Below are 25977 nucleotides of genomic sequence, written 5' to 3' on the forward strand. Positions count from 1 at the left end.
GCTGAGATCTTGAGAGATTTAATGAGTTTTGTTTTAGTTGATTTCATCTTTGGCTTTGACTGTAAGTTGTGTTTCTCTGCTCTTGTTTCTCTTTCCTTCAGTGTTTCTGCTTGTTAACAGGTGTTCATCACTAATGCTCAATCCTCATTTAATTAGTCACTTAAAGCTCCAATATGTAGGAATTTTGTAATAAAATTTCCGAAAATAACTTGCACAGTGTGATATATTTCCTCCAGTTGTGTACTTACAATATCTCAAAAGTCTCCAAAGATTTTTTATTTCAGAGAAATTCCGATTTTAAATAACTGGCCCGTCCCGGAAAAAATATGTCGCCTCTCAGTGACGCAATGTCCGCTCTATACTTTTTTTCCGGTGTACAACAACACATGAACAACAAAACCTCAAATGTTATGGATCACGATAACTCTTTGGCGAGTATTGAAGTGCCAGCAAAACGTAATTATGGATCACGATAACTCTTTGGCGAGTATTGAAGTGCCATCAAAACTCAAGTTATATTGCTCTTTGTACTAAGGTAAGGATTTTTATCACGTGTGGTGACCGAGATTATGGCAGTACAATTAAATACAATCGGATATGTGTTGTTAAAAATATATTTAGTCATAACTTGCAAATGTTCATTCAAATTTACTTTTAGAACGATTGGTTTGAGCACGTTAAACAACACGGCATTAACCATAAACACGTAACACTGCACAACATTAACCCAACAAATCATTTAACAAATAGCTGTAAGTTGTAACGGGATAAATATAGTATAACATTTCACGTTCCTTGCAGTTCATTAATTATGGATGACATAAAATAATACGATCATATATACAGGTAATACAAAAACGAATAAAATACCTCATCCGCGATCATGATTAGTTTATCCAATTTAGAAACATTGCTATGGTGAAAACGCATTAAAAACGACATCTCCCATCGTCACCTGCTTCATAGCGTCATCAAGCTTCGCCTTTGTTATTGTTGGAAATGCGCCCTCTTGTGGTCAATTACAAAAGTCACATACTGGAGCTTTAATTATCTCATTAACTTCATCACTGCTTCAGTGTCACTTCAACATTTATGGACACATATATAAGTGCTCGTTAAAACTGAAGATTTTGCTGTGGGATTAAACGGGTTGTCATTAATTATCCACCTCAGTTAAGAATCTGAATTTGACTTTGTTTTCTTTTTGAAGCTGGTAGCACATTCTAATGGCTGGTAGGCTGTTGTGAAAAACTAGCTTGTTGCTGGAGCTAGTTTTAGTCTGTCCAGCAGGGGGTGCTCATTCCCTGACCTGTATGGGTGCAAAAGTCTGGAGGGTGCTAGAGAGCCGGAAAGGAAGTTCTGAGCTGCAGTTGGAGAGGAAGGCTCTCCCCATCTTGTTTCTGATTTTTTTTATTATTATTTTTTTTTCATTTGTTTTGTTTTTGTTTGTTTAAATTGAAGTTATAAAGTTTGCAGTATTTTATTTTTGGTTAGGTTTTTTTTTTTTAACCCCAGGCAGTTTTAAAACTGTTTGAGGTTGAGCTACTTTTGTTTTAGTTTTTTGGTTGCCAAACTAATTAACAAGGATGGAAACAATGGCTAATGGACCAGATCTTGACAAGTATTTTGAGGAAAAGAACAATGATTTTGAAGGAGACACTACTTTGAAAAGACAAATTATGAAAGACAATGGAAAGGATGACAATGAAACATAGGCAACTGTGGTATTGAGAAGGAAGGGAAATGGAGCTAAAATGGAGAAAGGATGGACTGAACAGCAACCAACTACACAACGTAAAAAAAAGTCTGATACAAAAATTGAAAAGAGACAAGAGGAAAGTCTGAGAAATGAAATGATAAATAGATTAAAAGACAAAATGAGATATCAAAGAGAATACAAGAAAGAAACAACATTGACAATGACTGGAAAATCCGGATAAGCTAACTGTTATGATAGGATCTGCACCACCAGTCTGTTCTTCAGACTGCGCAGTTTGCTGATGTAATTCTGTAGAAATATTGTAGTAACTAAGAATCATCGTTAACTTTACAGACATTGCTTATGCACTTACTGCAAAAAAAAAAATAAATAAATAAAAAATAGTGAAATCATAATCAACCACCCCTTTGATGCAGTGGTCTCCACTCTGCTCCTGGAGAGCTATCGTCCTACAGATTTCAGCTCCAACCCCAATCAAACACACCTGAACTAGCTAATCAAGGTGTTCAGGGCTACTTGATAATTACAGACAGGTGTGTTGGAGCAGGGTTGGCACTGAAGTCTGCAGGATGGTAGCTCTCCAGGAGCAGGGTTGGAGATCCCTGCTTTAATGCTTCTTTGTTTGTTTTGTGTTAGAATGGTGGTTCCCAATCCTGGTCCTGGAGAAACCCCAACACTGCACGCTTTTGGTGTCTCTCTTATCTGACACATACATTTGAGGTCTTGAAGTCTTCACTAATGAGCTGAATCAGGTGTGTTTGAATAGGGAGACATCTAAAATATACAGTGTTGGGGATTCTCCAGCACCAGGTTGGCTAGTATCTTGCTAGCCAACGTCCAGTCGCTTGAGAACAAGATGGATGATCTCAGAGCCAGGATAAGATTCCATCTGGACATAAGGGACTGCAACATAATCTGCTTATCAGAAACATGGCTGACCCCCTCGGTACCGGATGAAGCTGTAACACCGTCTGATAGCTTTTCTGTTCTTTGGATGGACAGGACTGCAGAGGCCGGCAAAACCAGAGGTGGCGGGGTCTGTTTCATGGTCAACAACAAATGGTGTGACCCCAGGAACATCACCACTCTGTCGTGTTTCTGTTCGCCTCATCTGGAGCATCTAACGATCATGTGCCGCCCGTTCTATTTGCCTCGTGAGTTTACAGCGGTCATCACCACGGCTGTTTACATTCCACCTCAAGTGGACACGGAGATGGCCCTGTCTAAGCTCCATGATGTGCTTAGTGTCTGCTTAAACAACTTTAATAAAGCCAGTCTTTAACATGTAATGGCAAACTTTTACCAGCACATTTCCTGTCCAACCAGAGGGAGGAATACATTGGACCATTGCGATTCTCAATTCAGGAATGGATATAAAGCTAGCTTGCTACCAGGTTTTGGTAAATCTGACCATACCGCCATCTTCCTCTAACTGGAATACAAACAAAAGCTTGTGCAGGTAGCTCCAGAGAGGCGGGTGGTGAAATGCTGGTCCGCCCAATCAGAAGCAGCGCTCGATGACGTAGACTGGGACATGTTTAGCTCTAGGTCCACTGACGTCAGTGAGTTTGCGGATGTATCTATCAGCTTTGTCGGCACTCTGGTTGAGGAGTTAACACAAACTATAGGTTTTTCAAAAGCTTATCAAGAACACCATCTGCTCCTCTATCCCTAACAACATTGACTCACTCCAGTTTGCCTATCACCCTAATAGGTCTACTGAGGATGCTGTCTCCCATCTCCTGCACACCACTCTCACCCACACCGACAACAATAAAGGGAATTATGTGAGGCTGCTGTTCATAGATTATAGCTCAGCCTCGACTGGGTTCTTGATTTTCTATCATGCAGACCTCAGGTAGTGAGGGTGGGTCAGACCACCTCCAACATCATCACCCTGAGTACAGGAGCCCCACAAGGATGTGTTTTGAGCCTGCTGCTCTACTCCCTCTACACATATGGCTGTGTGTCCTCTCACACCTCCACTTCTGTCATCAAGTTTGTGGATGATACAGTGGTTATGGGACTCATCTCCAACAACAATGAGGCTGCCTACCTTGATGAGGTAGAAAGACTGACATCATGGTGCCAAACAAACTGTCTCTTTCTGAATGTCAGCAAAACCAAGGAACTGGTTGTGGACTTTAAGAGGAGGCAGCAGTGGATCTACACCCCACTCATCATTAACCAGTGGAGAGAGTGAGCAGCTTCAAATACCTTGGCGTACACATTTCTGAGGACCTGACCTGAACTAATCACATTCAGGCTCAAGTTAAAAAAGCCAGACAACGACTGTACCATCTGAGACTCCTGAGAAAATTCAAGGTTTCCCCTGGAATCCTAAAAAAACTTTCTATATCGGGGCTATAGAAAGTATATTGACTCAGTGCATTTCATCATGGTATGGAAACAGCTCAGCCCAGGATCTTAAAGCCCTGCAAAGAGTAGTGTGCTCCGCTGAGCGCATCTCCAGAACATCTCTCCCCTCTCTGCAAGACATCCACACCAGGAGATGTAAATCTAGGGCTGTTAAGATCCTCAAAGACTCCACCCACCCTGGAAACCCACTGTTTAATCTGCTACAGTCAGGCAGACGTTTCGGCAGTTTGATGGCAAAAACGGAGAGGGTCAGAAGGAGTTTCTTCCCTCACGCTATCAGACTACTAAATATGGACATTAAACACACTGCACTTTAGAGACTCTGGTAGTGTAGGGTTACCCAATAACTCTTTGCACACTGCAATTCTTTGAGATAACCTAGCTATGCAACTCATCCTCACTGTACATTGTTTACATCTCTGCACATCATCTGAGCAGCATTTTCTGTGTAGCATCTCTGAACATCATCTGCGAAGTAGTCTAATATATTGTGTATATTTCATTATTTGTATTTAATCTTTTTCTTATTTTTTTCTCTTCTTCTTCTTATTTTTTTCGTATATTTCATTATTTGTATTTAATTTTCACTTATTTTTTTGCACAGTCTAAAAAGAGTATGCCAGACCTACATTTCACTGCTTGTTGTATGCCATATAACTTGTACGTGACAAATAAAATCTTGAATCTAATAGTTATTTGAATTAAGTGCCTATTCTAAATAGGTATTTATTAAATCTATCAGGCTACCTGATAGATTTGTCCTCTTCTTTATGTTTAATGTGTGTGTTTATGTGTGTGTGGACAAACTTTTTACAGTTCATTCCTTAGTTGTGCAAGCTCAACTTCCATATGAAATGGATTAAAAACGCTCAGGTCCCACTTTCTGCTCTGCTCCAGATCATGCATTTTCTAATCTACAGCTCTGTGAGGACACGCTGCACCTGTTTGAAAAAGGTGGCTGAGGAGGCAAATGCATAGTCTATCTAGAGATGGGGCCCCATAGGGGGAAGGGGAGTAGAGCCCTGCTTTTCAGCCCAGGCCGATGGGCCCCGACTTTTCTACGCTCCCTCGGGCCGGGTTTCAGGCCAATTTACACATCATAGTTCAGAGCCCTTCTCCTTATTTTTATATTTCAGACATCGATCAATTAGTGATGAAAAAATTCAGCAAAGTAATTACCATAAATGTGTCAGGGATAAAGAGAAAGAAGATATTTGAATTATTTACTAATAAATAGTGTTTTCTGAGTCGGTGTGCAAGGAGTGGATGATTCTGACTTGCCATCTCCTCAATAGACGGGCCTTTAGTTTAAGTGCATCTTTACAGTTTATGATTATAATGAAAGAGTTTTTGTTTTCGATTTGTTTTATTTCGTTAAGTAGTCATTTTTATATATATTCTATATATTCTTATATAATATATATATATATTCTCAATTTAACAAAGGGTTAGAAGTAGGTTGCAAGTAAACTGACTATATTGACAGCATGCCGCTCTGATTACGAACTCAGAAATCCTTCCAAAAGCGAGAGTTTAATTGATTCATATTAATGACGTTATGTGACTGGATTCTTCATCAAAAGGGACATCTCTGCGCCAAAAGCCTTCGCCATAGTAGTGCGAATGCTCTGTCTGGTTGTAATGAAGTCTCACTCTTCGCCGCTGGATGGCACATGAATAACAGTCTCTCCTCCTCAACATCAGTTCATTGCGCAGTTCGGATCATGTTTATCAAGCGCTCTTCTTTTCCCACGCACCACTTTGCGGAATTTTGCCTGTTTCGGGGGAAATCTTTATAGCAGCTTGCGCAAGGAAGAGTTCACGTGAATTTCCTCTGTGTGTAAGGTAGGTTTAATGAGTATTAATAACAGAGTTTTGCCTTGTTTGTTTCGTTTTTTGTTTCTGTGTTCACTGATGTGTTAACCCGCTGTTAACTAGTCCCTTTAATGTTAACTTTAATGTGATCATTTGGGTAGAGGTTAGGAGCATTACTCTCCTCTCTCACAAGCTTTGGAATAACAATCAGCCTGCTGTGCTGTGGTTGCTGGGACAATCCTTCACACGAATGTGCTAGACAGAGCATTCACACTGGATCTCTCTTAAACCCCAGACACACTGCACGATTTTCAGCTGTCCCAGACGAAAGACTGGCATCCTGAAACAATCGTGGCGATTTCTGATTTCACGATGACAATCTTTCGTCTTGGGCTTTACATACACACACACAGCGAGAGAGAGAGAGAGAGAGAGAGAGAGAGAGAGAGCGTTTACCTAACTAAATGGGGACATTAGGATATACAGGTGCATCTCAATAAATTAGAATGTCGTGGAAAAGTTCATTTATTTCAGTAATTATTCAACTCAAATTGTAAAACTTGTATTAAATAAATTCAGTGCACACAGACTGAAGAAGTTTAAGTCTTTGGTTCTTTTATTTGTGATCTCAACAAATTAGAATACTTCATAAGACCAAAAAAAAAAAAAAACGGATTTTTAGTTAATTGTTGGCCTTCTGGAAAGTATGTTCATGTACTGTACATGTACTCAATTCTTGGTAGGGGCTCCTTTTGCTTTAATTACTGCCTGAATTCGGCGTGGCGTGGAGGTGATCAGTTTGTGGTGCTGCTGAAGTGGTCTGGAAGCCCAGGTTTCTTTGACAGTGGCCTTCAGCTCATCTGTATTGTTTGGTCTCTTGTTTCTCATTTTCCTCTTAACAATACCTCATAGATTCTCTCTGGGGTTCAAGTCTGGTGAGTTTGCTGGCCAGTCAAGCACACCAACACCATGGTCATTTAACCAACTTTTGGTAATTTTGGCAGTGTGGGCAGGTGCCAAATCCTGCTGGAAAATGAAATCAGCATCTTCAAAAAGCTGGTCAGCAGAAGAAAGCATGAAGTGCTCCAAAATTTCTTGGTAAACAGGTGCATTGACTTTGGGTTTTCAAAAAACACAATGGACCAACACCAGCAGATGACATTGCACCCCAAATCATCACAGACTGTCGAAACTTAACACTGGACTCCAAGAAACTTGGGCCTATGAGCTTCTCCACCCTTCCTCCAGACTCTAGGACCTTGGTTTCCAAATAAAATACAAAACTTGCTCTCATCTGAAAAGAGGACTTTGGACCACTGGGCAACAGTCCAGTTCTTCTTCTCCTTAGCCCAGGTAAGACACCTCAGGAGAGGCTTAACAAGAGGAATACAACAACTGTAGCCAAATTCCTCGACACGCGGAGCTGGGTAGTAACGGATTACATGTAATCTGGATTACGTAATCAGATTCCAAAACTCAAGTACTTGTAATTAGAGTAAACTACTTTTTAAAATACTCGTAATCAGACTACAGTTACTTTTTTATGGATAACATGATTACATTATTTACACAATGGTAATAAGTTGTTTACAAATCATTGATTCTCCTAAATTTCCTTATTTTTAATGTTTATATATTTTCACAATAAACCTGCCGCATAATACATTCATAATTCTTCGAGTTTTTCCGGCGGAGAGGGGGAGGGGTGTAAGAATCACACTCAGAAGAAATCAGCAACAAGATAATGCAAAATGGAGGGGAACGCAGCCTTTAATCACTGGATGTACAGTACAGACATCATTTCATTTAAAAAAAAATGTCACTGTTCAGTGTAAGATCTGCCTACCAATGATTAATTTGCTATCCACTGAAATCTTTGACCTAGCAAAGTTATTGCTGGGAATTTCATGTTCTTTAATATATTTTTTGTAATGTTGATTTTTCTTCATTGTTACTACCTTATGCACTTCAGGTGTTTTGAGATTAAATATTTGACTTAGAAATGGTCTTTAATATATATATTAGTCAGAACTCAGAATTGGTGCTCTGCATTTAACCCATCCAAAGTGCACACACACAGCAGTGAACACACACACACCGTGAACACACACCTGGAGCAGTGGGTATCATTTATGCTGCGGCGCCCAGGGAGCAGTTGGGGGTTCGGTGCCTTGCTCAAGAGCACCTTAGTCGTGGTATTGCCTGCCCGAGACTCGAACCCACAACCTTAGGGTTAGAAGTAAAACTCTCTAACCACTAGGCCACGACTTAGCAAAGTTATTGTTGTGAGTTTCATGTTCTTTAATATTCATTTTTGTATTGTTGTTATTGTTTGTCTTTTCCTCATTGTTACTATGCACTTAAATGTTTTGAGATAGATAGAAATGGCATTGCTGTGTGAAACATTGAAACAGTCATATACACTCCTAGAGTTTTTTTAGATTAAATATTTGATCTAGCAATTATATTGCTGTGAATTTCATGTTTTTCAATATTGGTTTTTGTAATGTAGCTGTTTTCTAAATTTACTTTATTATAAGTAAATATGGTTTAAAATCATAAGATGTGATTTTGTTTTATTCAGTGTTACTAGCAAACACTAACAGCAAGGTACATTAGTGTTTGTATTTTGTAAGTTTTAACTGTCCATACATTGTACTTGAAAAAGAAGCTATTGTGGCTCTTGTTGGTGAATTAAATATATTTTTTGGAATATATATTTTTCTTTGTATCTGTCAAAATAGTACAAGATTAGGCTAATTCAGTTTATGTGATATCAAATAAGGATTAGCACAAATGTAATCTAAATGTAATCCAAAAGTAATCAGATTACGTTACCAAAAATGTGTAATCTAAGAGATTATATTACTGGCTACAAATTTCGTCATGTAATCTGTAATCAGTAACTGATTACAATTCATAAGTAATCTACCGAGCTCTGTCGACACGTCTGTGTGTGGTGGCTCTTGATGCCTTGACCCCAGCCTCAGTCCATTCCTTGTGAAGTTCACTCAAATTCTTGAATCGATTTTGCTTGACAATCCTCATAAGGCTGCGGTTCTCTTGGATGGTTATGCATCTTTTTCTTCCACACAATAATTTCACTTAATGTAATAACAATAATGTTACCAATTAAATTAAATCAGTATCAACAAAACCAATCTTTCCACGGCAGAAGAAACAGAAGTGACTGTGGCATTCAGATGCATTTTGCAAGTTGCAGAACTTGAAATCAATTTGATTGAGTTTCATATTGTTTTGAAAAAAAACATTACAACATTTATTGTTTTCATTTAAAGAGTAATTTAAATGAAAAATGCTGTCTCATTATAGAAATCCTAAAGAAAAAAAGAAATATACATATATATATATATAGTATATATTATGTTGTAAATGATAGATAGATAGATAGATAGTATATATTATGTTGTAAATGTATTGTATAAATAAAATGAATATATATATATTTTTTTTTTACTTTAAATGAGGACGGACTGTACTTGTCATAAAAATTGTCAAAATATAGCCTATTCAAATTTATTGACAATGAAATTTGAGTTTGACATTATCTTGATACGTTTCGTGAGATTCACCCCTTATTTTTGATAAAACTCTGTATCATTTAATAGATCTGCTGTATGCCTCTGAGCATGTGCTCCAGACATTTTCTGGCGATAACATTTAGCAGAGTTCCACCTCAAATCCTTTGAATAGAGCAGAAGACAATGAGACTCTTGCTGTACGTCACCACAAGGAGAAAGGATTATGACTAACCATCATAGGGATAAGGTTTCAAAGAGGGAAATAATCAAGTCTTCTTAGGAAAAGATGTCTAGTATAGCAACCTTCACTTTTCTATATATTTTTTACAAAAACACTCCTTGGCCTGACCAACAGGCCCTTAAATTAAATACTTGGTTTAAGCTGGACACAACAGCAAAAGTTCTGGTTTACATTGGAGCTTGTTTGCCAAGAACCACCCATTTAGAGACTGTGTGAAATGTAAAATGGTCAGTCACAGTCTAATTTTTTACAAGCCATTAATGGGCACATTTATCCAAGATAGATTATACACTCATGCTGTAAAAAAAGAAAGAAAATAAATGTGTGTAGGCCCATTTTTGATGGTAAAACATGAAAGTGTATAGTAAAAATAAAGGATATTTGACCTTTCATCTTTACTTAGACTGATCATTGATTATTTATTTGAGTTTGCCAGATGGCAACAATGTAAGATACCTCTCATAGTTCATATTGATATTCTCCTTTTGTATGCTAGTCTGAAAGGTGAAAACCATGTAAATTGTGCTTCAGTGTAATTTCTGCTCCACTCTAACAGCACAAGACGAAATAATTGGGTGTTTAAACACTTTTTATAGTTAAGTGAAAATGAAACTGAAAGTTAAATTGAAACCATTAAAAACTAAAATAAACTAAAAAAGTTAATGCAAATAAAAACCATGAAAAAAGTCATTTTCATAGACATAAATGACATAAATTAAATGGTACCTGAAAGAAAATAAAATGTTAAATACTTAATTTCAGCTAGTTTCCAGTAACATTTCTCCTTCTAATTGAGTTTAACTTAATGTACTAAAATAACTAAAACTAAAACTGAAATAAAAAAATTTAAAAAAATTTTAAAAAAAAAAATACCAATGGTTTAAACTATTTTTTATATATATAAAAAAAAAGACATCATAATATTTAGTTAAATGGTTTTCAGGGCTTTTAGTTGTTGCACACCAGAAAATGATGTCATGAAAATTACATTTCATTGTGTACTTTTATGCCCTGAACCTTTCTCTACATGACTTATGTTTCTCTCACACAGGACCATAACAAAATTATCTTGCAACCAGATATGTGTCTGATTTTTCTGTTCACATTATGATCAGTTATCTAATTAGCTGTATTGTCATGTTGGTGATGTCAAGATGAGGGAGGGCTTTGGGGATTTACAATTGTTAATGGACAAACTGATCACCAGGGCTTGTACAGATGCTGAAGATATATTTACTGTTATTTTCTTCATGACATCTGAGAGATGTCATATTTTGTTTAAATATTCCATGAAACTTACAGATGATGTACATTGCAAATTATGATAAGATTACTTTACTTGAAAAAAGCATGCTTTAGGAAAATTAAATAGATAAATAAGCTTCACTCTAATTTGAAAAAATCTTTGTTGGGTAGCTATATCTGAAATATCTGAGACTTTTCGATTCCGATTTTCAATCATATTTTGTACTCAGTCTTTCTGACTTCTCTTGAATCTAGGAGCTCTGTTGCCTTTGCAGACATCCAGCATGCATTACAACCTGAATAATGAATACATTTCAGTTTGATATTATCCGGCTTATGTGCTGTTGATTCTGTTGTCACTTTTCTTTACTAGTTTTGTAACATTCAGAACATTTTTTATTTTATTTTAAGTTCTAGTTTTCAATCAGCTTTAATTGTTGCAGTGCTGGAATAACAGTGCACTGTTAAAAACGATAAATAAATGGAATGATAGTATATTCCACATGAATAATTGAATTACTTTCACAGTAATTTCACAGAAGGACTTCTTTTGTATCTAACTGCACTTTCAGAAATTTCTTGTAAACAAACAGCATACTGTGTTTTAATTCTTGTTGGTTTTATTTTGGCTGTTTAACTTGTTTTTGGTTCACTTTTAGCAGTCTGTGTTTTTGGTTTATGTTGTGTTGTTTTTGTTTGTTGAATGTTACCATTGTAGGGGGGAAGGGGGAAATTGTGGCCTATTGGTTAGAGAGTTTGACTCCTAACCCTAAGGTTAGAACTGAGGTGCCCTTGAGCAAGGCATCGAACCCCCAACTGCTCCCCAGGCGCCGCAGCATAAATGGCTCTGGGTGTGTGTTCACGGTGTGTGTTTGTGCACTGCTGTGTGTGTGCACTTTGGATGGGTTAAAGGCAGAGCACGAATTCTGAGTATGGGTCACCATACTTGGCTGTATGTCATGTCACTTTTCACTTTTAGTCTTTGTATGTCAAGTATTGATGTCCCATCTTTCAAAGACGCATCTCAGCAATTGCTTATCAATTGTGAAAGGTCCATCCACAAGCAAATATGAATATTAAATAAATTATTAATGAATCTAGACATGACTAGATCAGAAATTTAAATATATGAATATACAAGGTCCAAGTGCGACCTTGTATATTGGACACTTATGGACACTTATCACCATTATGGTGACTTCAAAACAATTAATGTGATTTCACAGTTAAACAAGAGCAGTAAATTAGTGATGGCTTCATTCTGCTGTTCATTCACTGTAATTTGTAAGAAAACGACCCAGTATGCATTTATTTCACAGTAAATTTCTGATTACACTCATTTATTGTAAAATAATACTCTTTAATCCTGTAAATTCCTGGCAATTTTTTTTACAGTGTGTGTACTCTTTCTCAGTGTGACCTGCATCCAGATTCTCACTTATTTGACTAAATGTAACATTTAACAACTTCAAGGCATTTGTTAAAACTACAGATCATGCCAATCAAAGACAGCTAAGAAAGTTCATCAAGTATTCAGAGATACGTTGAGAGAGTTTGGTCAGGGTTTGAGCTAAACTCCGCAGGACAGACGAACCCTGGACCAGAGCCTCATTTTTACAAAGAACTCCAATGATCAGTTACAAAAATATATTTGAAATGTTTAAAAAAAAAATGTGTCCAAAAATCACACATCTACACATAACAAAAAAAATATACAAAAAAAAATATAAAAAAAAACTAATAAGTTAACTTAACAGTTATCTGATGATGTCATACAATAATACAAGATAAATACTGTGTGTGTGTGTGTATATGTGTGTGTGTGTGTGTGTGTATATGTGTGTGTGTGTGTGTGTGTGTGTGTGTGTGTGTTAAAATGCAAGTCCAAGTTGGGAAGGAACAAGTCATTTTATGGTTTTGTCTGACCAGCACAGTAAATTATTTCAGAGGTTTGGGCAGTCACACATACGGCTCTTTAGAGCTCATTTCAAAATGTGCAATATCTTTGTTATTTTAAGCCTTACACAATTTTTGTCCTGCATTCTTCTGAAAAGGTGGGAATGTTTTCCCATTTTGTTTTTGGGAAACTATGATACAGCTGAGACTCTTAAGGTTGTGAAGAGGCCAGAGTTAAAGTTCACTAATGTATGTGACTATGAAAAGAGACAATCTGGAGAATCCTTCAAAGACACATAGGGAGGCTGGAGGGGATATGCCTACACATGCTCATGTCAGCTGTCCTCTGAATTACTACCGTAGTGCAGCTGCGGCTCTTTCAGTGGTCATCATCATAAATACTACATGTCTGAAACTTTGAGGGCTTAGACTGGTTATTGCTGTAGCTTTGCACATTTCAAAGCACTTATTTAATCAGGTTTGTTTACAGAATAGTCACAACAAACCATTATGTCAATTACATTCAAACAAAAAATGTATAATAGCAGTACTCATTCTCTTCACACTTGGGGGAAATTCTAGCCTGTCATGCTAGTGCAGTGTATAACATGCCATTACACAGTGAGATCTGACCGATGGTTGATTGTAAGGCTTGCTGTCATGGTGTTTGCAGTGAACGTAACTGCTGTTTAAAAAGAAATACCTCTAGTACATGACTATGATGCAATGGCTCACATTTCACAGATCATAGTGCCTCACATGGTTTTGGGGTTAGACTTTTTTTGGTTGCTGGTTGGACTTAAGAGGGAGAGCATAATTGAATTTGCATTTCCACTGTTTGTGTCAGTCATTAGCCTCTTGTCTCTACATGTGGTGCTGTGCTGTGATGCAAAATGCAATGCATTTTAAGGAATAAGATCATTAGTCATAATGTTAATAGTTATACTTTTGTCAAGTTGAAACTATGTCACTTTTGTCATAAGTTTACCTTTGGTATGTTTTTTTTTTTTTTTTTTTTTTTTGGTCATATGCTGTGTACATCAAGAGAAAGTTGCAGGAAATTTCATGGGCAGGGGAGAAAACACATTGCATGTGACCCTGAGCCAAACTAAACATGATCAGATGACATAACTCAAGTCTTTGCTAATGCCAGGTATAAACAGGGTCAGTGTAAGCATACGATGCATGTAGCAGCTGGCCTTTTGCAGAGCCTTCTTAAGAATCATAACATTAGAAAAAGACACAAAAAGATAACTAAACAGTTTGAGCACCACAATTCAGTGCCAATTGCGATGAATCTCAGTCATGATACTATGCAGCAATTTTGGTTACATGATTGTTTATATCATCACAAAATGGAATACTTTATTATTATTATCACAAAAAAAACCCTCACACTCATACAAGACACCCCCCCTCCTCTCCTCTAAAAACAATATACACAACACCTCTCATATTACACAGCTAAAAATATTTGTTTTTACCATATATGTTGAAATTAATGACAGACAGTCAACGATAGCAGAGTGACTCGTTAGGCATATAAGTAGTACCGTTCAAGATAACTCATAGTACCCGGATGAACGGTGTGTTGTTCAGTTTGGAGGTTGTTATCTGGGAATAACATACCACTGAATGGCGCGATTGATCAATCAGAATCAAGTATTCCACAGAGCCGTGTAATAACCACCTTCATCCACATGCTTACAGTACATTCACATAAAGCTATGTGCTATCTCGACTACTTTATTTTGTTGCAAAATGTGAACATATTATCACCCAGCTCTTTATATAATGTTTGATATATAACTATGTTCAACTTAATCCACATAGTATACTCACGTAAAGCCATACTGCATGTACTAGACAACAAATCTTGACAAGACAAGCTTGATTGCTTGTATCATCGCAAATTGTATCGCTTAGCTCTAATAGGCAAAGGCATGAAGATATAAAGATATTAGAAATTTTCTGGAAAGCTGCTATAATAGAATGTGTATTGTGTATAAATACATTTGAGTCGACAGTGCAATAAAGTTTTACAAATATACTGATATTGAAGGGTGGTGCAGTTAAAAACTATATAAGATGTAACAGCAAGCATAGTTTAGCTTTTTACTCGTTTCATATGCAAGGTGGGTCTTTGTAGTGTTTTTGTTATGTAAAAGAACGTTTAATTTCATTGGGTCATAAAAATGGTTATGAAAACAAAATTTATAATTGTTTTTGCATGAAATCCCATCAATAACATTATACACTGGTGGCCAAAAGTATTAAAACACTAGTATTTTCACCAGCTAAAAAATGGTTTTAAGTCAGTTATTTCTATCTTTTGCTGTAGTGTGTCAGCAGGAAACATCAGTTTACATTTCCAAACATTAATTTTGCCATTAATTGCAATGACCATTATACATCATTTCTATACAAGTGCCTTTTAACAGTACTGCAGCTATACAGGTAGGTTTCTTGAAGCGTCTTAGATACATTGTTCTCCACAGTTCTTCTAGATTTAAGGTACTTACAGTGTTGCTTTTTGTTATTGGTGCAGTTCGCTTTCACACAGCAATGTTCCTAAAAATACCAAATTTGTTAATACAAGTCACGCACGAGTAAATTGTTCTCTCATTGGTCAAAGTTCCACGGTTTATTTTCCGGGTTTCCACTTAGCTGTCATCCGTCAGGATGGAACGACAACAGCTTCGCTTGCTTATTGTTGTTGTTGTTTTTTTGTAGTTGTCCTCATATTAATTTATCACTTTGAGCAGGAGTCCAGGATTCATCTGGAAAACATTTTTAAAATGCACCTATAAGGAAGAATAGCAATAAGGCAGCATTATAAAATGAAAAAGTGCACTTTGATTTTGAATGGCGAAGACGTGCTCACCCACAGACATTCACAGATTCATTTTGAAGTATTAGCAAAACAACAAAGCTAATGCTTTTCACGGAATTTACGTAATTACCCATTATACATCCTGATATAGCCTGGTTCATTGGTCCGTTAGATTGGATTGCTTTTTCACTATAACCGAACCACTCCAGAGTTCGTTTTCAATCGAGCCGAGACCACCTCGTTCAGGCGATCTCGGACCGGATATTTTGGCGTGGATCCGTGCGTGATTGGCGTGTTCACATATGCCCAAACGAACTGAGCTAAGGGGCCAGCCAGGTTCCGAAACAACAGGCCAGGTGTGAAAGCACCCATAAGGCTGATTTATACTTTTGCGTACTGTGGAGACTGAAAGAATGCAATTTCTTCTCCTGTTTCATTGTCTCCTTTTTGTAGTTTTAAATAATGATTTAATGATTTGATATTTATTTGCCACCGTCACGGCTTTAATGCTTCTCCGACGAGCCGCTTCTTCTTCAGCTTTTGCTGTGGTACTGTGGGTTACACCAGCAACATGCCCGTGGACACTACAGACTAGCAGTTTGCATATGTACTGCACGTCGATGCATACAACGACGTAAAAGTATAAATGAAAACTGATGCATAGCCTGCGGCGTAAAGGCTACGGTGTAGGTCCAACACAGAAGTATAAATCAGCCTTTAATCTGTCTCAGTTTGTTCTGTTTCTTCATGTCACTCCAGACAGACTTGATGATAATCAGATCAGATCTCTGTGTGGAGCACTGCCTGTTGTCAGACAAAAATATCACTGGATTTTTACAGTTATTGCAATTATTACCATTTTTAACTGGTGAAAATACTAGTGTTCTAATAATTTTGGCCATTATTTAGGTGAACCACATGGAACAAAATCAAAATGTTAATAAATGTACGATATGACCCTTTTAATGACAAACCTCCCTCTTTTGAGTGTCACATTTTCTATAGTCGCATCCGCTTTAACCTGGAAAACTATGGCTGCTGTTATTACAGTTGTGCTGTTTCCTGTTTCCCTACAGGCTTCTCCAAACGACATGAGGGTTAGACCCCTCCAAGAGCTGGACATCTATGGTTCCTCTCTCCCCACATCCTAAGGCAGAGGGACTCATTCCTGATTCTGGTCCCAGTTATTCCCCCTCCCCAAGTCTTTCCCTAATTCATGAGCCAGCAGGATGCATCATCTGTGCGAGCCCTCTCTGAGCGTCTCCTCATAGCCTCGCACAAGGGCCAAGCTGATCATGTGGTTCAGCTCATCAACAAAGGGGCCAAGGTAGCCATTACCAAGGTGAGTAACATGCTTTAGTAAACTTAGTAATATACTAGGTTCAGAAATCTGAGAAGTTGCTGTTCCACCATCTGTGTACATGGTAGAGCGAATTCCATTTCTTTACAGGTTTTGGAGCTTATTTGCATAACAATATTGCATTTCAAGAACGTGGTCTTGTCCCAAATCGCACATGTGAAGTCTATGCATTCTTCATAAGAAAATTTAAGGCAATCAGTTTTCTCAAATTAAATGAGTTAACTCATTGCATGATATTATCAGTCACTTACTGTAAAGTATATGTGACCCTGGACCGCAAAACCAGTTATAAGTCGCCTGGGTATATTTGTAGCAATAGCCAAAAATACATTGTATGGGTCAAAATTATCTATTTTTACTTTATGCCGAAAATTATTAGGATATTAAGTAAAGATCATGTTCCATGAAGATATTTTGTACATTTCCTACCATAAATATATAAAAACTTAATTTTTCATTAGTAATATGCATTGTTAAGAACTTCATTTAGACAACTTTAAAGGCGATATTCTCAATATTTTGACTTTTTTGCACCCTCAGATTCCAGATTTTCAAATAGTTGTATCTCAGCCAAATATTGTCCGATCCTAACAAACCATACATAAATGGAAAGCTTATTTATTCAGCTTTCAGATGATGTATAAATCTCAGTTACAAAAAATTTAAACTTAATGCTTACCATGATAATATGCAGCTAGCTAATAAGCAAATAGTGAATTGGCCCCTAAAATAAAGTGTTACCGATAACTGATGCACTGCGTTTTTCAGAGGCAAGTGTGGCACTGTGTTCAGTCAGTGTATACATTGGTGGCTTATGATTCGTTGTATTCAGTGTCTCAGAGCAGCTCGGATGCATTAGGAATTTTTAAAATGCTTTCTTTGTGAAAGTTGTGTTGAGACTTTTAAGGCTCCAGACCAATGTATGAGAATCATAATTAACTATTATTTTGTTCCACTTGACAGTTAAGCATTAATTTACAGTTATGTATTTATATAGACGTAATTATATTAAGGATAAGTTATTATATTCTCAGAGTAGGTCTGAGTTGGCACAGGTGATATATATATATATATATATATATATATATATATTTATTCATTAGGCTCTTTATTATTAAAGTCACCTGTTTGAATTTTTGAAACAAAGCTTGGGACTTTTTCCTACAATCAGAGAGCATTTTAACAGCAGAACGAAATTTTGTCTCATAACATACTAGAGAAAATGCAATGCATAGTGTTGACTAGAAGACATCTCATTGCCGCTAATTTAGCATGAAGTGTTGTTACTTCTGTCACTGGAGATTAAAGTGTAGACAAACATAATCTCTGGTGTCAGCTGATCTTTAAATCGTGGCCTTTTCGTGGCCTAATGGTTAGAGAGTCGGACTCCCAATCGAAGGGTTGTGAGTTCGAGTCTCGGGCCGGCAGGAATTGTAGGTGGGGGGAGTGCATGTACAGTTCTCTCTCCACCTTCAATACCATGACTGAGGTGCTCTTGAGCAAGGCATCGAACCCCCAACTGCTCCCCGGGTGCCGCAGCATAAAATGGCTGCCCACTGCTCTGGGTGTGTGTTCACAGTGTGTGTGTGTCTGTGTGTGTTCACTGCTCTGTGTGTGTGCACTTCGGATGGGTTAAATGCAGAGCACGAATTCTGAGTATGGGTCACCATACTTGGCTGAATGTCACGTCACTTAAATGGACATGAGTGCACAAACTGCTTTAGTCTTACTGTCACCTCTAATGTTATTATTTGAAGTATACTTTTCAATGCATACGACAAAGATTCATCATGCAACAACTTGAGACTGGAGAGGCATAAGTAAGTTTGATATTTGTTTACAAAATAATTGTAAACATATTAATTAAACATTAAACTGAATATTATTTTTAAGTTATAAACATTATTTATTAAAAAAGGTAAAATATTATGGTTATTCCCCCACTCCCAGACAAAATGCCACACCCATGGATACCTGGGGTGTCACATTCAAAGCTTCAGGTGTTTCCCTCACCACAGGGTTTTATCTGATATGTGAAAGCCCACCTACTCTACCTGCAGAGACCTCCACAGATCATTCAAGCTCAGACAACAAATGGCCTTCTCACCAAGACAATGGCGAGAACAGAGCACCTGTTGAGCAGAGCTCAAGCTGTGAAGATACGATACTTCTAACAGCTCAAAAGCAAAATAGATCAGACCACCACTTTGAGTCAGATTCTGATTTAATTAATATTTATATTCTGCTAAATCTTGTAAATATCATACATAAATAATGCAAATTGAGAATTCTGTTCTGTGAGTATAGAAAAAAACCACTCTGACAATTAAGGTTTGCATAAACTATCAAAATAGTTTCAGACAGGTTAACAACATTGTGCTGGACCAGAGCTCTGAGTCTGTTCCCTCCTGCCATCTGGAAGGTGGTACAGAAATAACCAAGCACATACCTGTGGTCTCTTCCCCTGCATTGTTACATAATCACTCCCACTAGTGCTGCACAATATATCCATTTTCTAAATATAAAGAAGGTTTTGAACGGTTGCACTGTGCCAGTGCTTAAGCAGTTTTATGCTCACCAGGTGTGACAGAAGCTCTGAACACACACAGTCTTTAATTACTGCTTATTACTGCCTTTATACATCCTGGATGAATTGGACACTTTCTCTGTCTCTTCTAGGCTCTTCGCTCACCACGTGAGGTGATTTTAACATTAATCTAGACTACTTTAACACCTTTTTTATCCTCCAGTACTGATGACCTCCTTCACGTGTCTGACATCACTTCTTGATCTCATGGTGGTGTTAAAAAAAGAATCTTTGGAGGCCTAAGATTACCCTACTGCTCCTCTTCACTTTTATTTATTTTTGCGTGTCTGCAACTGCATCTGACATGAATTCCACCCTGTAATCAATACTTAATGCCCTCTGCCCTGTAGTAATGAAGATGTCTAACTTCAGTTTAACCAGCCTATGGCAGCTTAGAGAACTAGATATATGTCATGTCAGCTTGGAATTCATTAAAAAAAAAATTAAAACATCTTCCAAAATATTGATATTATCAAACTGATTTCTGTAAATGGATCAAACAGGATATAGCCTAATGTTTTAGAATGACAATCCGAATAATTCCACAGAACATCACAAAATTCATCAAATTGAATGCTAATGCTTGATGTGTGTGATGTTATTTTCCCATAAAAGACATCATTTAATGTTAAAAATAAAATACAACATACATTTTTAAAAATATATTAAAACAATTTTCCAAAGAAATGTTTTTGTTTAAATAATTTTAATTACATAAATGAACAAATTAAACTAATGAAACTGCACCTGGAGGCATGACAAGAAAGAACATCCAGTAAAACCAAACCAAAGTAGTGAAATTTGTAAATTGTGAGTTTAAAAGGTCAGGCCAGCTAAACAATCTTTATCTCAGAGCTAAAGGACATGTCAGTCACCTGACAGGTAGCAGGAGCACTATAAGAAGAGCAGCATGGCAAACAAACGAGGAGGCCATTAACAGCTTCCACTCATACCTGGACTGTGGAGTTACTTTGATTGGACTTACCTTTCCGGACACTTGCAGCCACCATTTGAACAGTCAACAGCGAATACTTAAACTAATAACAAAACATACTTACAGTAGCTGATTCAGAAGCGCCAGATTGTCATAGCAAAGTCAGAATTACCTCCTGTCCTAGGTTCACAAAACAGTCGTCCACGGTGCGTTGCGGTTCTGTTGTAGATTCCAAAATGTATCGACTTTCGGAAGGCCAAATAAAGTGCTTTTGCTTTCGCCTAGATACACACAGCATCTCCCTGACATGACTGCTTCAACACTAGTTACTGAAACCACGCCTTCTTTCTTTGCGTAAACATTTGGGTGGCATTACGCAAATATTTCCACATAGTGACGTAGAGATGTGGGGGCATGGCAGAGTCTTAACTTTGATAAAGAATATTTCTTTGGATTTGAGACTTTAGTCTTTGCAACTTTACAGATCTTTTTCATGCACCAAAAGCTTGTAACACTCCAAAGAGAAAGGGAAAATTGAAATTGCATCAAATAACCCCTTTAAAACATGTTTTGTGTCGTTAACACACTCACAGACATCAATATTTGACATATGAAACACAACAATGGTGACATGCTTCATGCCAGCATACAAAACACATTCATGGCTCCCACAACACACATCTCCAAAATATATTTTTTTTTCCACAACAGTTTATATTTTTATATGATGAGTGCCGATGGCTAAGTGTGTTTACATTTTTTTTATAGTTTTGTACAATCTTACATAAATCACTGAAATGTTATGTTTTCTTTTTCTTCACATTTGATTTTATTACGTCTGTCCCCATCTAACATTTCAACTCCAGCAGTAAGCAAAACAACAGAAAAAACAATTGTTTAAACAACTTTAATGCGTTCATTTGTCTGTTATTAAAACATGAAATGTTTTCTGAAAACACCTGCAATTGCTGCAAAAGAAGCAACTCAACTAAAGTCAAGGGTCAAGAGCCCAACTAAACCAAACTCTGATCTCCATGATGGTGACATCAAACAAAACATTTTCAATAAGACATCAACATTTAAATCTCTGTTAATTCTCAGTAAGAACTTCTGTAAATGTTAGGTTAGTAATAACTGAAGCTGGTAATGCTGTTTGTGGAGGTGTTTAATCAGATCTTGAGAGATTTAATGTCTTTTATCTTCAGTTCATCTAAGACTGTGGCTGAAGAAAGTTGTAGTTTGTGTTCTTATTTCTCTTTCTTTCAGTGCTTGTTCACAGCAGGTTTTTGGATGTTTGAAAGAATGTTTCAGGAACATCATACTAACCTTTAAATAACATTCTTCTAACATTAAGGAAACTGGACAATTTTATGTTTTTGGAATGTTACAAATCAAGGTTCCTAGAATGTTGAATTTTAAATCAAAATTAAGTTAAAAGAACGCTTGATGAACATCATACCTTTTAAAAACATTGTTTAATGTCAAGAAAACTTGATATTTTTTATGTTCCCAGAACCAACACTGAATATTTGGAGAATGTTCTTATAACAAGAAGTAGACTTTACTAGACTTTACTAGATTGGTCTAATAAAGTCTATTGATTTCAGCTTTGTTAATTATATAGAGTGGTGTCCATTCATAGAGCACTTTTCAATATTTTTTTTCTCCAATGTTTACATGCCTGTACCTCAAGTAGTATTGAAGATAATGACCTTTTAGATTTTTTTCCTTTTGGCATTTTTCAGAGATATTGCAATCTCAAAGAAAAGTAAATTGTTAAATTGTACATGCATTCAGGGTCAACAAAAATGTTGATCACTTTGCATATGGATGATACTTCATTTATTTTAAAGAGGAATGTCTGACTGAAGATCAAAAAACGTTGCAACTGGAAATAACGTTGAAACTCGAGAGAACTTCTTGAGGTATAGGCATGCAAACTTTGGAGATAAAACATTTAACAAAATCAAAAATTTGAGACTGAATGACTCGTATGATGAAACAGCTTAATCATTTTGCCCATAAGATGTCTAAGAAAGAACATTTACATCATATTATATCTAATATCTGGACTGATGCATGTTCCATTAAAACTGTAAATACAGCAGCCACAACGCACATTGTGAAAAAGGCAGCCTGGCATGAGTGTTGTCTGTTACATAAGTCACAGCTATGTGATTATTTCTCTTTGTAACCCGGTTTCTTGGCTGAAGTAGCATAAGGCTGGTCCTCTGGGAGATTTGTCGATGGCTAAAACTGTAGAAAAGAGGACTGATGTTTATCCTGCTGGCTATTTCATGTATTGCATTTTATTTAGTCTCACTCATTATGCAAATGGGTTATTTGGGTTCATAACAGACCTCTGCAGAGTTTATTCTGAGCTCTGCATCACAGTCACACTTGCTGTTCAGTCATGTGTTTGTCCCACAGACATTCACTGGCTAACCGATCATTCAGCCTGTGTTTGTCCCTGTGCCTGATTTTGTGTGTGTCTGTGTTGTTTGCTCACAGAATGGCAGAACCCCTCTGCATTTGGCTGCCTATAAGGGCCACATTGTCGTTGTGAGAATTCTTCTGGCAGCTGGGTGTGACCTGGATATTCAGGATGATGTGAGTATAACATGTTTGCAATATTTTCACTTTTAAGCAAAATGCACATAGATCTGCTCTCATAAAAACAATCATATCATTGGTGTTCACAGTAAGTCTGAATTTTTTTTTTCTTCATATTTTTCTTTTTGTTTGGTTAGTCCCATTTTCTTTTAAATTGTGGCCAGTATCAAATATGAGTCAAAATGACTCTTCACACAGTCCTCAAAAGAGCGATAACAAAGACGCTATGCTGTTATAGTAAACATACAGGCCACTTAAGTCAGTGTTTACACATTCATTTGTAAGATGATGTGCTGTGGACGCCAGTGAATTTGCGCACAGGCAATCAAGAGGACGAGGATGAGGAGAAAGAGAGCAAAATGTTTAAATATTTACAATACGCCCTTATGTTTAAAGCTGTCACCTTATGAGTTCAACACCTCACTGTCCCTTTGCTGACTACCTAATTCTAATTTGACTGTTTAGACTGAGGTTGCACTGCAGAACATCAGAGCTGTATCTCATTTAGGACCACATATAAAAGTGGGACATATCAGAATGAAAAAGATCAGACTCTGTGTGGTTTGTGCTGTTCAAACACAAAAGGAGTCACAAAAGGAGAAGTTTTGAAGTAACTCAAGACAAGGCATAAAACGGCCCTAACTCATGCATTATACGTCACGACAGAAGACAAATGAGGAAGAGACCACAGCACAGGTCTTTTGAAACTGATATTTTTGGTATTTTGTTGTTAACCTAGTGTCTCGACCTTTAGGGCATGTGATATTCCACAATACAAACTCAAACTTGTTTTCATAAACCTTATCTGTGTTGGGCAACCATGCCATTTTTGTTGCTTATTTTGTTTTCTACACCAGAGAAAGTATCATGATTTTACAGATGCCAGCATAGTCCTTTAGTGCTCTACAGCAAACTGAAAACAGAGAAATGTTGATCTTAAACCGCGTTTCACTGCTGTTCTGAATCTAGTGCTACAGCAAACAAGATCATGTTTTAACAGCATCATTTGAAATGGATAATTATCTGTTAATGTTTTATGACCAAAATCATAAATCTGTAGGAAAGACTGGTCCAAAAAAGAACTTTTCTACCTTGTTCTATGATAGGAAATGTGAGCTCCCTTTGCACAATGGCAGAGGAGCCAGTGAGAGTAACACACCTCCCTCTTAAAGTGCTGTAATACTTTATTTTATATATGTATGTGTATATATGTATATATATATATATATATATATATATATATATATATATTCTATATATATATATATATATATATATATATTTATATATATAAACAAAAAAATTTTTTTTTTTTTTTTTTTTTTGCTATCAGGGTGACCAGACGGCTTTACACAGAGCAGCTGTGGTGGGAAACGCTGATGTCATTTCAGCTCTCATTCAGGAAGGATGTGCACTAGATAGACAAGACAAGGTAAATATCTCTCATTCACTTGTGCTAGAACAAGAGTTATTATTGCAGGAGTGAGAATTTCACTGCTGATATGTAAATATGTAAAGGATAATGTACAATCATCTGGTTGTTATTGGAAAGTAAATACTGATAGAACGATGACTTGAGGTGTATTGTACATTATTACACAGCTACTTGCCAAATAAATAAATAAATGGACATTAAATACTGATTTAAGTGAAAAGGTGTGGAGTAATATGAGAGACATGAAACTGTCAGAACTATGGAGGAAATCAGTTGTCTTTGACAATTATACAATCAATCATACAGTTAAGCACCTTATTTATATATAAACATTTTTCTTTAATGTGTAAGAAAAAAGTAATAAGTATATCAATAACTATAAACCATTTGCTCCCAAGCCTGCTGTTAGGCCTCATTTGCGGTCCTGTAACTAATTTTTAATATAGTTTATTTAATTTCATCTTAAAAATGTTTCCCTTTTAAATTAAAATAAAAATGAAATGTGTGTATAACAATGATGAATAGCCATTGCTTTTTTTATTTCTTTACATATTGCATATGAAATTACAAACGCAAAGGGGAGCTGTGTTCCAGCGGTTATATTTTCTATATTTTTCTCAGGATGGGAACACGGCGTTACACGAGGCTGCATGGCACGGCTTCGGTCAGTCAAACAAACTGCTAATGAAGGACCCAACCAACATTCAAAAAAAAAACAAAAAAAAAACCACCAAAAAAAACAACCTCAACCTCAACATAAAATGCAATTATAAAATAAATAACTAATCATATTATTGCTTATCTTAATATAATACATAAATATAAACAAATACAAAAAACACAAATAATGCACACACAATGTTGTTTGGAGGCACTTTTGGCTTATTAACGTAACTTATCTCATGCAGCTTTGTTTTGTTGCAGTGGAGCACATGCAACTCCTTCAGTCCGGACTAGAATACAGTACAGCCTCAAGTGCCTACTGCTATAATAAAGCAATCAGTGCACCATTAAAAAATAAATAATGTCAGTTTGGTTATTGTTATATTAATTCATGAAGTGGCATCCTTCCATCAAAAGTTCTAGCCCTCATATGCAAACTCAATACTTGGTCTGGTGTATTGACCAATCAACATTCAGGACTGCATCTGGATCTTTTGTGCAATGTGGAATAATTCTTTCAATGTTCTAGTTGAGCATATAGCAGGAGATCATCTCATGTAATCTCTCTCAGGCAGGAAACACGGCTCTTCATCTGGCGTGTCAGAACGGTCACGCTCAAAGCTCAAAAGTCCTGCTGCTGGGCGGCTCTTGTCCTGACAGTAAGAACAGCGTAAGTACCATCAAACTCTTCTTTTTGGCTATTTAATTCAAATT

General features: G+C 36.7%; 1 protein-coding gene across 1 annotated transcript in view; it reads left to right on the forward strand.

The window, feature by feature from the left end:
* Positions 1-5729: 5729 nt before the first annotated feature.
* LOC109082974 (ankyrin repeat domain-containing protein 6-like) overlaps positions 5730-25977 on the forward strand; it is a 32488-nt gene continuing 12240 nt past the window's right edge. The window contains exons 1-6 of the mRNA XM_042747452.1: positions 5730-5944; positions 16748-17013; positions 23064-23162; positions 24499-24597; positions 25222-25318; positions 25833-25933. Of these exons, the coding sequence (XP_042603386.1) occupies positions 16888-17013; positions 23064-23162; positions 24499-24597; positions 25222-25318; positions 25833-25933 (522 nt within the window). The 5' untranslated portion in view covers positions 5730-5944; positions 16748-16887. The remainder of the gene's footprint in view (positions 5945-16747; positions 17014-23063; positions 23163-24498; positions 24598-25221; positions 25319-25832; positions 25934-25977) is intronic.

This window comes from Cyprinus carpio, chromosome B20 (genome assembly GCF_018340385.1).
Source record: "Cyprinus carpio isolate SPL01 chromosome B20, ASM1834038v1, whole genome shotgun sequence".
Lineage (NCBI taxonomy): Eukaryota > Metazoa > Chordata > Actinopteri > Cypriniformes > Cyprinidae > Cyprinus > Cyprinus carpio.